Here is a 16,240-nt window from a genome sequence, read left to right as displayed (position 1 = left end):
AGAGACAACATTGATGAAGGTCAGTATGTAACTGGAATCAGATATGTTTATGTTTTAATAACATAGATCTGCAAACATTCTTAATCTATGTGGTAAATGAGGAACGGAAGGCTTTTAACTTGTAATTTCAATACTGAGGATACTGTGTTAACCTTTGATTGTTTCAATATTTTTCATTCTGATTTCCAAAGGAAACCGTATTAAGATATTAGGATAAAAAGCATTAGGTAGTCATGTAATGATCTTAAAATTTAAAAAAAATTAATTGAAGAGGACATTGTCAAGGAGTAATCTAAAACAACTTAAATTGTAAACCTTAATGCTCAAATAACATTTTCAACTCAGAGTGATAAATTTATGGGCTAGTGTACTTTGCTGTAGTACTGAAGGAATTCTGCATCCAGAAGTCTTGTTTCTCAGATGAGTTATCAAACTAAGACTCCTTCTGCCCTCTCAAATAGGCAGAAATAAAATTATGGGGAAGTGTAGTGGGAGGAGCAAGTGTCAGGAAAGGCCGAATATTAATTGTTTGAGAGTACAATGAATTTTGTTAAGTCTGGGAGTAGATTGAGCCACATATGCCAAAAATAAACTTTTGTCATGTAAACATGATGAAATATTGTGTGTGTGTGTGTGTGTGTGTGTGTGTGTGTAATTAGTTTATGGTATAAGACTCAGATATTGGTGAAGGCACTACGGATAAATCTCCCAGTCTTCAAAATAGACAAGTAGACAAGGAGGATCTTTTGTAACACCAGAGATGACAGGGCAACTGAAAGCACTATCTGTCAGCCAGAAGTCAGCATACTGGACAGTGAATCACTTCCGTTGTTTAAGTTGTAATGTTAGTCTTGATTTCAAGTGTGGCTCGAGCCTAGGACTTCTGTTGTGAATGCTGGAATAGAACTGTGGGTGACAATTTGGTAATTAAGATTCTTTTCAGGTGGAAAAGGTAGCCCCAGACTTCCTGGTTGTGGAAGCTCTTAACTGACCGAAATGTCTAATGGGAACAGTAAGGATGGCTGAATTATTGAGGTCTACAACAGTCCACAATCTCTGCAGGTAAATGACCAGTCAGTCCTGTGGGAGTTTGTGTGGTAAGGGTGGTACTTTTCCACACAGTTCCACAAAATTTTAATGAAGGTGTTATGTTGGTGGGACCAATCAATTTTAAGTTTATTACATCTGCCAGACTGTGTAATTTTAGCTTGTTAAACTCCAAGATCACCCATACTAGAAAAACACTATGCTGTCTGTAGCCTATCTAACTAAGAGAATTTCATCGGGGCAGATGGAAATTCTAAGTGACTGACTGGTTCAGGTTTTCAAACATGCTAATGCTTTCTTTTGTTTCAAGCTCCTTCTATTCTTTAAAAAAGTCTGGAAAAGATGTGGCACTGGACAGGGTCCAGAGGGGGTCAACAAGAATGATTCCAGGAATGAAAGGAGCATTTGTAGGCTCTGCGTCTGTTCTTAGTTCTGTTATTTTTCATTACTTATTTTAACTTAATAATTTAATAGACATATATACTTAATGTAACTCATTTTTTTCTCTACATTTACTTATCATGTGTTTCATTGTTCTGTTGCCGTAAAGTTAATAAATTTCACGACATATGCCAGTGAGATTAAATCTGATTCTGACTCTGAACTTGCTGGAGTTTAGAAGAATGTAGGGGGTGGGGGGGGGGGGCGATCTCATTGAAACCTATTGAATACTGAAAAGCCTATACAGAGTGGATACAGAGAAGATGTTTCCTGTCATAGCTGACCCTAGGACCTGAGGACACCGCCTCAGAATAGAGGGACATTTACTTGGAATAGAGATGAAGAAAAACTTCTTTAGTCACTGGGTGGTGAATCTGTAGAATTCATTGGCACATACGGCTATAGCCGTCAAGTAATTGGGTATACTTAATGCAGAGTTTGATAGGTTCTTGATTGGGGCTGTCGAAGATGGTGGGGAGAAGGCAGGAGAATGGGGTTGAGGGAGTTAATGAATCAGCTATGATGGAATGGCGGAGCAGATCTGTTGGGCTGAATGGCCTAATTCTGTTCCTATGTCTTATGGGCTAAAACTGCTGAAAGGGTCAAGAACTATTGTGTCAGACTTTACACTGAGAAACAGCAGGCAGAAGAGGTACATCAGGAAACCACGGTTACGGTGTTCCAAAAGCCAACAGATCATCTAAAGAAGACAGAATAGAGTTCCACATTTTTTGACGGCTTGCAGAAGTGCAATGTAGTGAGAGGATTAAGTTGTTCTTTGTTAGAAGATAAAGTACTTGAGGCTGAGAAGAAAAGAGAAGTTTTTTTTTAGTACAAAAGGGGAAAAAGGGCTAAATAGTGGCAAGTTTAGCTATGTTGAAGGAATGTTAAGTGCATTAAGGATACACAATGAAATTAATAATTTGACTGGATGAAGATATATGGTGCCATGATTCAAGAAGCTTTTCTGTAACAGGAGCTTAGACTTTTCAACTGGTGTTCAATTGGTACCTATTCATTCTGAGTAAGCTAATACTGTTAATAAAATGACATGATTTGAATTTATAGGCTTGTGTCTGCTTCATTATGGGTCAATTGTGACCCAAAAGACATTTTTGGTAGGTTACTTGGCAAAAGCAGTACAGTATCATTGACTCTCAAGAATAGATGTAACATCTTTAATTGATGAGTTGCAAATATTATTAGATACTGTGAGATTATCAGTGGATATACCCTCTTCTGACATCCTCATGGTCCTGATGAAACAGCTGAAGATTGTTGGGCCCAGGACACTGTCCCTGGAACTCCTGCAGTGATGTCTGGGGGCTGAGTTGACTGACTTTTAACCATAACGATTTGCAGCAGTGACAGATATGAATCCAGCCAGTCCAGAGAAGAAACCTGGTAAAAGTTTTGTTCCAACAGGGCTCATTAATTAATTTTTTGTGTTGCAGGATAGAAATTTCAAAAGAAGCAAGCGGGGGCAGTCAGGAAATACGTGCACACATTGCTAGGAGACGGATTTTGCATAGTGAGAGATTTGAAAAGAAGCAACTGGGGGCAGGCGGGATATTCTACGTTTCACACATCGACAGGAGACGTTGGATTTTGAGTGGTGGGAGAGGGATTTCAGAAGAATCGTGTGGGGACTGTTGGGGCATTCTGTGGACCACACTTCGAAAGGAGAAATTGGATTTTGCATAATTAGGCATATGGAAAGGGCCAATAAAAATAAGTTAGGTTTAAGCAGAGTGGCTTGTAGGTGTGGCTGTTGTGTGAGAGGGCCAGTGTTAGATAGGCTTGGCTCATGGAGGCTACAGAGAGGAAAGGCTGTAGGTAGATCTTTTCAATCAGTATCTCTTTCTTCTTGCACGGTTATGGAAGCTGTGGTAAGGTAACAGTTAACAACAACATCCAGGAGAGAATGGCTGCAGTGGTGTGTAGGCAAACCCAGACAAAGGAGATCTTTGGAGTGAAATCACCAGAGACACCTCAGATGAGATAGGTTGGGGGTGATAGCAGTAGTGCATACTCAAACCAGTGAGGCCTCTGTCATGAGGCTTTTCCAGAAAGATCTTCCTAAAACATAATACCCAGGGGTGCAGTGCTGCCGGAGCACAGCTCTGGCACCTCTGGGTGTGACACATATATAGAGAGGATATAGGAAATGGCAAGCATTTTATCAGCTCCGGCACCTAAAAAATTAGCACTGCACCCCTGATTGGGGGTATAGTGAACAGTGAAGAAGGCTATCATAGTTTGCAGAGGCATCTAGACCAGCTGAAAAAATAGGCTGAAAAATGTCAAATGGAGTTTAATGCAGACAAGTAGGAGGTGGGAGGACATGTTGTGAGTGATAGAGCACTGAGGAGTGTGATAGAACAGAGTGATCTGGGATGCAGATCTATAGTTCTTTGAAAATGGTTGTCACAGGTAGATAGGGTCATAAAGAAAGCTTTCAGCATATTAGACAATAGGTGCAGAAGTAGACCATTCGGCCCTTCAGCCTGCACCGCCATTTTGAGATCATGGCTGATCAATTACTATCAATACCCTGTTCCTGCCTTGTCTCCATATCCCTTGATTCCCCTATCCATAAGATACCTATCTAGCTCCTTCTTGAAAGCATCCAGAGAATTGACCTCCACTACCTTCCAAGGCAGTGCATTCCAGACCCCCAAAACTCTCTGGGAGAAGAAGTTTTTCCTTAACTCTGTCCTAAATGACCTACCCTTTATTCTCAAACCATGCCCTCTGGTACTGGACTCTCCCAGCATCTGGAACATATTTCCTGCCTCTATCTTGTCCAATCCCTTAATAATCTTATATGTTTCAATCAGATCCCTTCTCAATCTCCTTAATTCCAGCATGTACAAGCCCAGTCCCTCTAACCTCTCTGCGTAAGACAGTCCAGACATCCCAGGAATTAACCTCATGAATCTACGCTGCACTTCCTCTACAGCCAGGATGTCCTTCCTTAACCCTGGAGACCAAAACTGTACACAATACTCCAGGTGTGGTCTCACCAGGGCTCTGTACAAATGCAAGAGGATTTCCTTGCTCTTGTACTCAATTCCCTTTGTAATAAAGGCCAACATTCCATTAGCCTTCTTCACTGCCTGCTGCACTTGCTCATTCACCTTCAGTGACTGATGAACAAGTACTCCGAGATCTCTTTGTATTTCTCCCTTACCCAACTCTACACCATTCAGATAATAATCTGCTTTCCTGTTCTTACTCCCAAAGTGGATAACCTCACACTTATTCACATTAAATGCCATCTGCCAAGTATCTGCCCACTCACCCAGCCTATCCAAGTCACCCTGAATTCTCCTAATATCCTCATCACATGTCACATTGCCACCCAGCTTAGTATCATGAGCAAATTTGCTGATGTTATTTTTTATGCCTTCATCCAAATCGTTAACGTAAATGGTAAACAGCTGTGGTCCCAATACTGAACCCTGTGGTACCCCACTAGTCACCACCTGCCATTCCGAGAAACACCCATTCACCGCTACCCTTTGCTTTCTATCTGCCAACCAGTTTTCTATCCATCTCAATGCCTTCCCCCCGATGCCCTGAGCTTTGATTTTACCCACCAATCTTCTATGTGGGACCTTATCAAATGCCTTCTGAAAATCGAGGTACACACTCGCTGGATCTCCCTGTCTAACTTCCTGCTTACATCCTCAAAAAACTCCTTGGTAAATCCATGCTGGCTCGGCCCAATCCTATCACTGCTATCTAGATATGCCACTATTTCATCCTTAATAATGGACTCTAGCATCTTTCCCACCACCGATGTCAGGCTGGCAAGTCGATAGTTCTCTGTTTTCTCCCTCCCTCCTTTTTTAAAAAGTGGGATAGCATTAGCCATTCTCCAATCCTCAGGAACTGATCCTGAATCTAAGGAACATTGGAAAATGATTACCAATGCATCCGCAATTTCTAGGACCACGTCCTTTAGTACCCTAGGGTGCAGACCATCTGGACCTGGGGATTTGTCAGCCTTCAATCCCATCAGTCTACTCATCACCGTTTCCTTCCTTATGTTAAACTGTTTAATTTCCTCTGTTACCCTATGTCCTTGGCCCATCCATACATCTGGGAGATTGCTTGTGTCTTCCTTAGTGAAAACAGATCTAAAGTACTCATTAAATTCTTCTGCCATTTCTCTGTTTCCCATAATAATTTCACCCAATTCATTCTTCAAGGGCCCAACATTGTTCTTAACTATCTTCTTTCTCTTCACATACCTAAAAAAGCTTTTGCTATCTTCCTTTATATTTCTGGCTAGCTTGCGTTCGTACCTCATTTTTTCTCCCCGTATTGTCTTTTTAGTTAAGTTCTGTTGTTCCTTAAAAACTTCCCAATCATCTGTCCTCCCACTCACCTTAGTTCTATCAAATTTCCTTTTTTTTAATGCTATGCAATCTCTGACTTCCTTTGTCAACCACTGTGGCCCCTTTCCCCCCTTTGAATCCTTCCTTCTCTGGGGGATGAACTGATTTTGCACCTTGTGCATTATTCCCAAGAATACCTGCCATTGCTGTTCCACTGTCTTTTCTGCTAGGCTATCCGTTCAGTCAACTTTGGCCAGCTCCTCCCTCATAGCTCCATAGTTTCCCCTGTTCAACTGCAACACTGACACCTCCGAGCTGCCCTTATCCTTCTCAAATTGCAGATAAAAGCTTATCATATTATGAGCACTACCTCCTAATGGCTTCTTTACTGCGAGATTGCTTATCAAATCCTGTTCATTACATAACACTAAATCCAGAATAGTCTTGTCCCTGATTGGCTCTCGTACAAGCTGTTCCAAGAATGCATCCCATAGGCACTCTACAAACTCCCTATCCTGGGGTCCAGCACCAATCTGATTCTCCCAGTTCACCTGCATGTTGAAATCCCCCATAACTACTACGACATTGCCTTTGCCACATGCCAATGTTAACTCCCTATTCAACTTGCACTCAATATCCATGCTACTGTTTGGTGGCCTGTAGACAACACCCATTTGGGTCCTTTTGCCCTTACTGTTCCTCAGTTTTATCCACACAGATTCTACTTCTCCTGACCCTTTGTCCCCCCTTGCAAAGGACTGAATCTCATTCCTCACCAACAGGGCCACCCCACCCCCCTCTGCCCACATTTCTGTCCCTACGATACCACGTATACCCTTGTACATTCATTTCCCAGGTCTGATCTCCCTGCAGCCATGTCTCTGTTATCCCAACAACATCATAGTTACCCATTCACACCTGGGCTTCAAGCTCATCCGCCTTATTTCTGACACTTCGTGCATTCAGATGTAGAATTTTTAACCCATTTCTCCTCTCTCTGTTTGAATCTCTGCCTATTGTGCTTAACCCAGCTCCCTGAACTCCCATAAAGCCTTCATAAATCAAACAAGTATTGAATACGGGAGTTGGAATGTTATGTTAAAGGTCTGTAAGACTTTGGTGAGGCCTAATTTGAGCATCGTGCCCATTTCTGGTCACCTAACTACAGAAAGGTAGGTACAGAAAGAATATACAAGTGGGCGTTTGGGCTCATTCCGACGGCCCAGTCAGCAGCAGGAGCAGGCCACAGCGATGCGGTTTCTTGTGGGTCAACGACACCTGTTGAAAAGTACAGAAGGGACAGGCGGGTCAGCCATTATTAGGAGTAGGCCAGTGGTGAGAGTAGGAGTGTCAGGCTTCGGCTCAAGAGAGGCAGTGGCTCTGGGTAAGTTTCTGTTAATTTTCCCTTTTTTTTATCCTACTGTACCTCATGCAGTAAATGACTATTGTGTGTTCTTCATGCCAGATGCTGGAGCCCTGGGAGACCCAGAGTCTCCCGGGGAACTACATCTGTGTGAAGTGCATCCGGCTGCAGCTTCTTAAAGACCATGTTAGTCAGACAGTCAGGAAGGGCAGACAGATGATAGGACAAAATTACAGCCAGCAGGGTGAGTATCAGTGTATTAGGGATACAAAATCAAAAAGGGTAGCAAATACAGTACTCAAAGTGTGATATCCCAATGCACAGTGTATAAAAAATAAGGTGGATGATGTTGTGGGAGCTGAATGTCCAATGTTACACATTGTATCGGAGGGATAGGAAGGTAGGCAGAGGGGGTGGCATGGCTCTGCTGGTGAAGAATGGCATCAAATCATTAGAAAGATGTGACATAGGATCGGAAGATGCGGAATACTTGTGGGTTGAGTTAAAAACTGCAAGGGTAAAAGGACCCTGATGGCAGTTGTATACAGGCCTCCCAAAAGTAGCTGGGATGTGGACCACAGATTACAACGGGAAATAGAAAAGGCTTGTCAAAAGGGCAATGTTATGATAGTCATGGGAGATTTCAACATGCAGGTCAGTTTGGAAAATCAAGTTGGTAATCGATCTCAGGAAAGTGATTTTGTTGAACGCCTATGAGATGGCTTTTTAGAGCAGTTTGTTGCTGAGACTACTAGGGGATCAGCTATACTGGATTGGGTGTTATGGAATGAACCGGAGGTGATTAGGGAGTTTAAGATAAAAGAACCCTTAAGAGGCAGTGATCACAATATGATTGAATTCAGCTTGAAATAAAATAGGGAAAAAGTATCAGCATTTTATTGGAGAAAAGGAAATTACAGTGGTACGAGAGAGGAGTTGGCCAAAGTAAAATTGGAAGGGGATGCTGGCAGGCATACAACAAAGCAAAAATTAGCTGGAAGTTAGAGGATTGGGAAGCTTTTAAAAACCTACAGAAAGCAAATAAAAGAATCATTAGGAGGGAAAAGATGAAATATGAAAGCAAGCTAGCAAACAATATCAAAGTGGATAGTAAAAGCTTTTTCGAATATGTAAAAAATAAAAGAGAGATGAGAGTGGATATAGGACCACTAGAAAACTAGGCTGGAGAAATAATAACAGGGGCCAAAGAGATGGCAGATGTACTAAATGGGTATTTTGCATCATTCTTCACTGTGGAAGACACTAGCAGTGAGCCAGATGTTGGAAGGAGAGAGGGAAGAGAAGTGAATGCAGTTACTGTTACCAGGTGCTCAAAAAGCTGAAAGATCTAAGGGTACATCAGTCACTTGGACCAGATGAACTGCGCCCTAGGGTTCTGAAAGAGGTAGCAGTAGAGGTTGTGGAGGCATTAGTGATGATCTTTCAAAAATCAGTGGACTCTGGCATGGTGCCAAAGGACTGGAAAATTGCAAATATCATTCCACTCTTTAAGAAAGGAGGAAGGCAGAAGAAAGGATGTTATAGACCAGTTAGCCTGACTTCAGTGGTTTGGAAGATGTTGGAATTAATTGATGAGGTTATGGAGGACTTGGTGACCCAGGACAAAATAGGAAAAAATCAGCATGGTTTCCTTAAGGGAAAATCTTGCCTGACAAACCTGTTGGAATTCTTTGAGGAGATTACAAGTAAGATAGATAAAAGGAATGCCAATATGTTGTATATTTGGACTTTCAGAAGGCCTTTGACAAGGTGCCACACATGATGCTGCTTACCAAGTTAAGAGCCCATGGTATTACAGAAAACTTACTAATATGGTTAGAGCATTGGCTGATTGGTTGGAGGCAGGAAGTGGGAATAAAAGGATCCTTTTCTGGTTGGCTGCCACTGACTAGTGGTGTCCCACAAGGGTCGGTGTTGGGACTGCTTCTTTTTATGCTGTATATCAATGATGTAGATGATGGAATATTCATATCAAGTTTGCAGATGATACATAAATTGATGGAAGGGCAGTTAGTGTTGAAGAAACAGATAGGCTGCAGAAGGACTTAGATGAGGAGAGTGGGCAAGAAAGTGGCAAATGAAATACAATGTTGGAAAATGCATGATCATGCGCATTGGTAATGGAAATAGATGTGCAGACTATTTTCTAAACGGAGAAAATCCAAAAATCTGAGCTGCAAAGGGATTTGGGAGTCCTTGTTCAGAACACCCTAAATGTTAACTTGGAGGTAGAGCCAGTGGTGAGGAAGGCAGATGCAATGTTAGCATTAATTTGAAGAGGTCTGGAATGCAAGAGCAGGGATGTGATGCTGAGGCTTTATAAGGCTCTGGTGGGGTCTCACCTTGAGTATTGTGAACAGTTTTGGGCTGCTCATCTAAGAAAAGATGTGTTGGCATTGGAGAGGGTTCAGAGGAGGTTCACAAGAATGATTCTAGGAATGAAAGGGTTATTATACGAGGAACATTTGATGGCTCAGGGTCTGTACTCGCTGGAATTTAGAAGGATTGGGGGCATCTCATTGAAACCTTCCGAATATTGAAAGGCCTAGACGGAGTAGATGTGGCAAGGATGTTTTCCATGGTAGGGTGTCTAGGACAAGAGGGCACAGCCTCAGGATCGAGGGGTATCCATTTATTATCCATCAGGACGAAGGGTCTTGGCCCAAAATGTTGACAGCGTTTCTCCCTATAGATGCTGCCTGACCTGCTGCGTTCCACCAGCATTTTGTGTGTGTTGCTTAAGTAACTTCATAGCCATGATTTTAAAAATCCATTACTAAAATTACTCAATTCCACTTAACACAGGAAGTCTTACCATTATATGTAATATAATAAAGAGAATAAAATAATTTAATAATGGAATTACGTGATAACTGAATTCCCCACCATAGAAATGGCCTAATACTGGAAAGTAAGACCACCCATTCTACATCATTCTAATGAACATCACCTACAGGAACCAATGTGGCATGGAAAGACATCAACGGCCTGTTTAAAAATCTGCATGTTACTAGAGTAGGATGGGAGCAGAAAAATTGGGACTATAACACATCCAGCAAAACACAGCATGGGACGAAAGGGTGGAATTTTTGTTTGATGGCAGAACACTATTCTATTCTGTTTGTAATACTGGCTGATATATGGAGGAATATCTCACATTGAAGCTAATTGTAATCTTTTAGCCATCTTAAAGAAAATCACGGTTTACAATGAACATTAAAAACAAACGTTACTTTAATATTGTTTATTAATTCCTTTTTTTAATTTACTCCTAGCTTGTGAGAAAGCAGTTTACTCACCGACATGCTTGTTCCAAAATATTAACTGTCAAAAAAGTATACAGTTGATTAGATGACTTAGTTAAATACCAAATACAGTAATCTCAGATCCTGTGTGAATGCAATTAACTTGAACACTTTTGTACTATATACCTAATGACAAGAACAAAACAATTTGGCAGATAAACTCCATCAAAAGCACATTGTGCAAAAAGCCTGTTCACATTTAAAAAAAATTAATCCCTCTACCACCATTTCATACAATTATGCTTACTGAACATATTATTATTTTCCATAATCGCAGTTCCTAAATTCCAGAATCCCACTCACCCACGTCCTTGTCAAATTCATCAACTCAAGCTTTTCTCCATTTCCTTCAGTCTATTTTTTCTAGGCTTTGAACTCTTCATCATACTGAACTCATTTCTACATGGTGCTCATGTGGTTGGAAATGCTATTTAAACCAACATGAACACTTTTATGCATATTCTCTGATCATATTCCTCTGGGTTGAGTCTATGCTTAAGAACAATTTATACGATTGTCCAGTAACTGAAATGAAAAATGTTATCTTTGATGCTTGCTTGCTTTTCAAGTTCAGAACCAAATGATAGTCTGTTAGTGTCATAGAATCATAAGAGCTTAGAAACAGGCCCTTTGAAGCAATTCATCCATGTCATCAGTGTTAACTGGTTCCATTTGTCCTTTTGGCTCACAGCCTCATAAATCTCTTCTATCCATGTACTCCATTTTAAACATTGCTCATATGCCTGTCTCAACCACTACCTTTGGTTGCTCATTTCAAATACATATCAGTTCTTGTGTGAAGAAGATGCCCCTGATCTTAAATCTACACCGACTTCTTGTTAGCACCCAGTCCCTGGGAAAAATGCCTGTGTGGACTATGTGCTTTCAACCTGTCTAAACCCTCATGACCTTATATTCCTCTATCAGGTCACCCTTCAATCTCCTGCGTTCCAGAAATAAATCCTAGTCTATACAAACTCTGCTGGTAACTCAGTCCCCCAAGTCCAGGCAACATCCTAGTAAATCTTTTCAGCACTCTTTTCCAGTTTTGTAACATCTTTCATAGTAAAGTGACCAAAACCGGGCGCAATTCTTCAAGTGTGGCCTCACCAATGTTTTACATAAGTGCAACCTAACTTCCTAACTCCTATATTCAATATCCTGACTGATGAAGGCCAATGTAGCCAACACATTCTTCACCATCCTGTCAATCTGTGATGGTGTTTTCAATGAATTACTCACTTGTTTCCCTTGGTCCCTCTGTTCTATTCCATCCCCTGGGGCCCAAGCATTCATTGTAGAAGTCCGACCCTGACTGATCTCCCAAAATGCAATCCCTCACGTTTATCTGAAAGCCTCAGCCTACATACCAGCTGATCAAGATCCCTTGCAATTTTTCATAAAACCATTTGCAAAAACACTTCAAAGTTCAAAGTAATTTTATTGTCAGACAACATATATCTCACCATATACAACCCCGGGATTCATTTTTTTTGTGTGCATCCACAGTAGGTGCAAAGAAACACAATGGAGTCAGTGAAAAATTGCATACAAGACAGACAAATGCCAACATGCAAAAGACAACAAACTTTGAGAATATGCAAAGAAAAAAATAATAACAACAAGCAATAAATATCGAGAACGTGAGATGAAGAATTGTTGAGAGTGTGTCCATAGGTTGTGGGAACAGTTTAGTGATGGGGTGAATGAAGTTGTCCCTTCTGGTTCAAGAGTCATAGTTGAGGGGTAATAACTGTTCCTAAACCTAGTGGTGTGAGTCCTGAGGCTCCTCTACTTCCTTCTTGATGGCAACAGCGAGAAGGGAGCATGAAGTGGGTGGTGAGGGTCCCTGATGATGGTGCTTTCTTGTGGCAGTGCTACATGTAGGTGTGCTGAAAAGCAGGGAGGACTTTGCCTGTATTGGACTGGGCCATATCCACTACTTTTTGCAGGCTGTTTCATTCAAGGTCATTGGTGTTTCCATGCCAGGCCATGATGCAACTAGTCAATATATTCTCTACCACGTATCTGTAGAAGTTTGTCTCATAATTATACCATGTGTTACATGTTAAAGATTCACCAGATGGAGACACCATGATATGTGCTCAGTCTCCAAGGAGCCAACATACTTTAATTCAGAAATATGGAAGGGTTGGGTTTCTACCCTATACAATGTGGTGAAAATCTGTTCCAAGGGTAAATACTGCAACTGAAGCCCCACTATCCAAACAATTCCCAGCAGAGGCCCCTCTAAGGAGGAACTTCAGTAAGTTGTGAAGGTGAGCCAACTGCAGGACATCTATTGTTGCTTGAAATTAAGTAACTCATTCCAAAGAAGGTTGTGCAGAAGGGATTCACCAGAGGTACAAGGTTAGATATTCCTCCAGTGAAAGGCATTACAACACCAATTGTTTTCTCATGCATTAGTGTTACAACCATTCTGCAGAGATTCAAAGTATGTAAGTCTTTCCCTCAGTGCCTATATAATTATGACTGCTTTATTAAGGCAACCGGGATTCTATGTCGATTGACTGCAGGATACTTACAGCATCATCTGTTGTTGGGAAAATCTCTTTTACTTCTTCAAAATCACAAGTTTCTTCGATACACTCTCTTTCTAAATTTCCAGCCTTGAATTCTTCAAAGAAGGAATTGTGCCGTTTCCTAATTCTCAAGACTTCAGAGGCTTTTTTTTCTGATAAAAATACTGAAAAGGAAAATAAAGAATCATCTTAATTATTGCTCTCTGCAGGACATCTTACCAATCTGACATGAATTATGGCATTAGTACCAAGGCAGTATATCCTCCATACTAGTATAGCACTTGATCTAAACAAGGACAGTGCATCGTCTGTGTACAAAATGTTGGTGAAGATAAACTGGGAGCATTACACATACAGGACTGGGTTATGCGAAGGACATTATTAGACTGAAAAGAGTGCAGAGAAAATTTACAAGACTGTTGCCAGGACTTGAAAGACTGAGTTATGGGGAGAAGTTGGGCAGGTTAGGACTTAATTCCTGGGAATGTAGGGACTGAGGGGAGACAATATAGAGATTTATTAAAATCATGAGATGAATGCACTTAATCTTTCTCCCCAGGGAAAGGAAATCTAAATCTGGTATTTCCAGACAGGAAACCAATCTACGCAAATGTTACTGAGATAATTGTGTAAACTACTTAGAGCAAAATAGGATTATGGGCAGCAGAGTTCTGGGTGAATGACAAAAGGTGTGCTACTTTAAGAAAAGAATTGTTAAGTTTAGAATTAACTAAGCTAGGTATGAGGGTTTCAGCAGGAAACATGATGGAACAAAGTCAATGCAGATTCTACAGTTAGAAGGTGGCGATTTAGGTAATGAAGCAGGTGAGTAGCTCGAAACTGATTTCTGAGTCAGAGGAGCACACAATGTGCACCAGGGTAATATGAACTTTGTACCCTGGACAGTGTACAGTCTTACCAGAATGATGAATCACCTACAAAGAAAGGCTGCCCCCGTTTCACCGAAATGTAGAATGGACGGAAGGGAAGGTCGTCGACGGACATCTGTCTCAGGGGTAACTACTTCCTGAGCATTACCGCAGCATAGTTATTTAAATTTCATACTGACCTGAGTAGCTGGGCAGCACGATATGAGCAACCGCAAGAAATATTAAGCAACAGCAAGCCTTCACCATTGTGCAGTCACGTTAATCAAGCCCCTCCTACAAAAGGAAAGCAAAATTCTAACACGCACTGGGGTAGCAGTTAACCAGGTAATTCCCTGAAGGTTTCAATTATTTTCTTCAGTCTTACAGCAACCAAATCCTTCTTCTCTGTGTCTTTTCTTTTTAAATTAATTCCCCTGCTTATGGATTGCCAATCTCTAATTACTTTTGAACCCAGTGGCCTTCTAGACCTCTTCAAGGCAAACCTTGATTGTACTTCCAATTTTTACAGAAATATCATCATTAAGCATGCCCACCTCAGCATCTTGACAAACTTACCAGAGGATTCTTCACTTCAAACTTCTGGGTTTTGCCCTCTCTTTGCTACAAAGGCAAATAACAAGAAGGTCAAATCAGCAGTCAAATTCATGAAACAAATCATAAGAAGATCAAATAAATTACCAATTACTCTTGCACAAAGACAGTCACATGCTGATTTTCCATTCCTGATGTTTTTGCCCTATTTGAACATTTGAAATCAGGTTGAGGACAATTAGTTCTTAGCAGAGGCCGAGGCTTCAGACTCTAGTGTTTTAGTACCAGAAGCAACATGCGTATTCCTGGTCCTGAGAGATACCAGGACTCTCTCTTGTGGAATCCAGGTACGTTCCTAGAGTATACCTAGGCCTTCATTGGAGTACAGACTTTGGGAGCGTTATGATATGCTAGAGGCAAAAAACTGTGTGTTGGTATTTATTTTGTTCCTGTGGGATCAGAGTTGTCATAAAAGACACGGTTATGGTGGGTTGCAATGGAGGAACTGATCAGTCATTCAACACTGGATGGTGTGGACTCATTGGAAGCAAAGTGCTTGCTGTTACTTCAGCTTTCTGCCAGGCTGTCCTGCGTGCATTCGTGAATGCAGGTCAGTAATGGAATCTCAAAAGTGAGCACGTGAGTGGACTGCAGCTTACGCCTGTTGGCCTATCCTTCTGGCCTGACTTACGCACTCTTGTTCCCGGTGAGTAGCCATGAGAAAATTCCTCACTGAGAATACGTACCTTTATCTCATCAGGTGCTTGTGAGAAATCTAGTAATGGTCTACTAGTCTTACCCTATGCATTAAAAGGCAGTAGAACTTTCAGCAGTTAAAAGAAAGGGGACAAGGGATGGGGTGTGCCAAGGGAGAGCAGACACGTAGCTGTCATAGTGTCATGCAGAGCTTGTGGGATGACCTGACTGGAAGAACACAGTTTGTGCAGCTTCAGAGTTGTGTGCCAGACATGGTTATAAGCAGCACTGGGGTCCCACAGGGGACTATATTGGCTCCCTTCCTGTTTGCCCTGTAAACCTCAGACTGTAGGTGCAACACTGAGTCATGTCATCTGCAGAAATTCTCTGACTCAGCAATAGTTGGATGTATTAGGGGAGGATGGGAGGATGAACATAGGGCCCTGGTGGAGGACTTTGTCAAACGGTGCAAGCTGAGTCATCTGCAATTCAACATCAGAAAGACAAAAGAGATGGTGATGGACTTTAGAAAGACTAAGCCAGCATTGCTCCCTGTTACTATTGATGGTGAGGGCATGGATGTTGTTGAGGACCTGCAAGTACTTGGGGGTGCAACTGGATGACAGGCAAGTGGAGCATCAACACAGAGGCTGTGTACAAGAAGGACCAGAGTTGCCTCTACTTCCTGAGGAGACTGGGGTCCTTTGGAGTATGCAGGCCTCTCCTTCACATGTTCTACTAGTCTGTTGTCCCCAGTACAGTCTACTATGTGGTGGTGTGCTGGGGCAATGGCATCAACATGGGTGATGCTAACAGGCTCAATAAATTGATTGGAAAGTCTGGCTTTATTATAGGAGTCAAACTGGACACACTGGAGGCTGTGGTAGAACAAAGGACCCTATGGAAAATCCTGGCAATTCTGGACAATGTTTCTCACCCTCTGCATGCCACCTTGACCAAACAAAGGATCACTTTTAGTAATAGACTAAGACGACTGTGCTACTCCAAAGAGCGTTACATGAGGTCATTCTTACCCTTGGCCATTAGGCTCTGTAAT

At 41.7% G+C, this 16,240-nt stretch overlaps 1 protein-coding gene across 1 annotated transcript in view; it reads right to left on the bottom strand.

The window, feature by feature from the left end:
- Positions 1-14,202, bottom strand: part of proca (protein C (inactivator of coagulation factors Va and VIIIa), a) — a 28,403-nt gene extending 14,201 nt beyond the window's left edge. Inside the window, exons 1-3 of the mRNA XM_059987257.1 lie at positions 14,136-14,202; positions 13,070-13,230; positions 10,518-10,542 (exon numbers count right to left, since the gene is read on the bottom strand). Of these exons, the coding sequence (XP_059843240.1) occupies positions 10,518-10,542; positions 13,070-13,230; positions 14,136-14,202 (253 nt within the window). The remainder of the gene's footprint in view (positions 1-10,517; positions 10,543-13,069; positions 13,231-14,135) is intronic.
- Positions 14,203-16,240: the final 2,038 nt, after the last annotated feature.

Source organism: Hypanus sabinus, chromosome 2 (genome assembly GCF_030144855.1).
Source record: "Hypanus sabinus isolate sHypSab1 chromosome 2, sHypSab1.hap1, whole genome shotgun sequence".
NCBI lineage: Eukaryota > Metazoa > Chordata > Chondrichthyes > Myliobatiformes > Dasyatidae > Hypanus > Hypanus sabinus.
The sequence above is the reverse complement of the archived record's forward strand: the minus strand, read 5'-3'. Positions and strand labels throughout refer to the sequence as shown.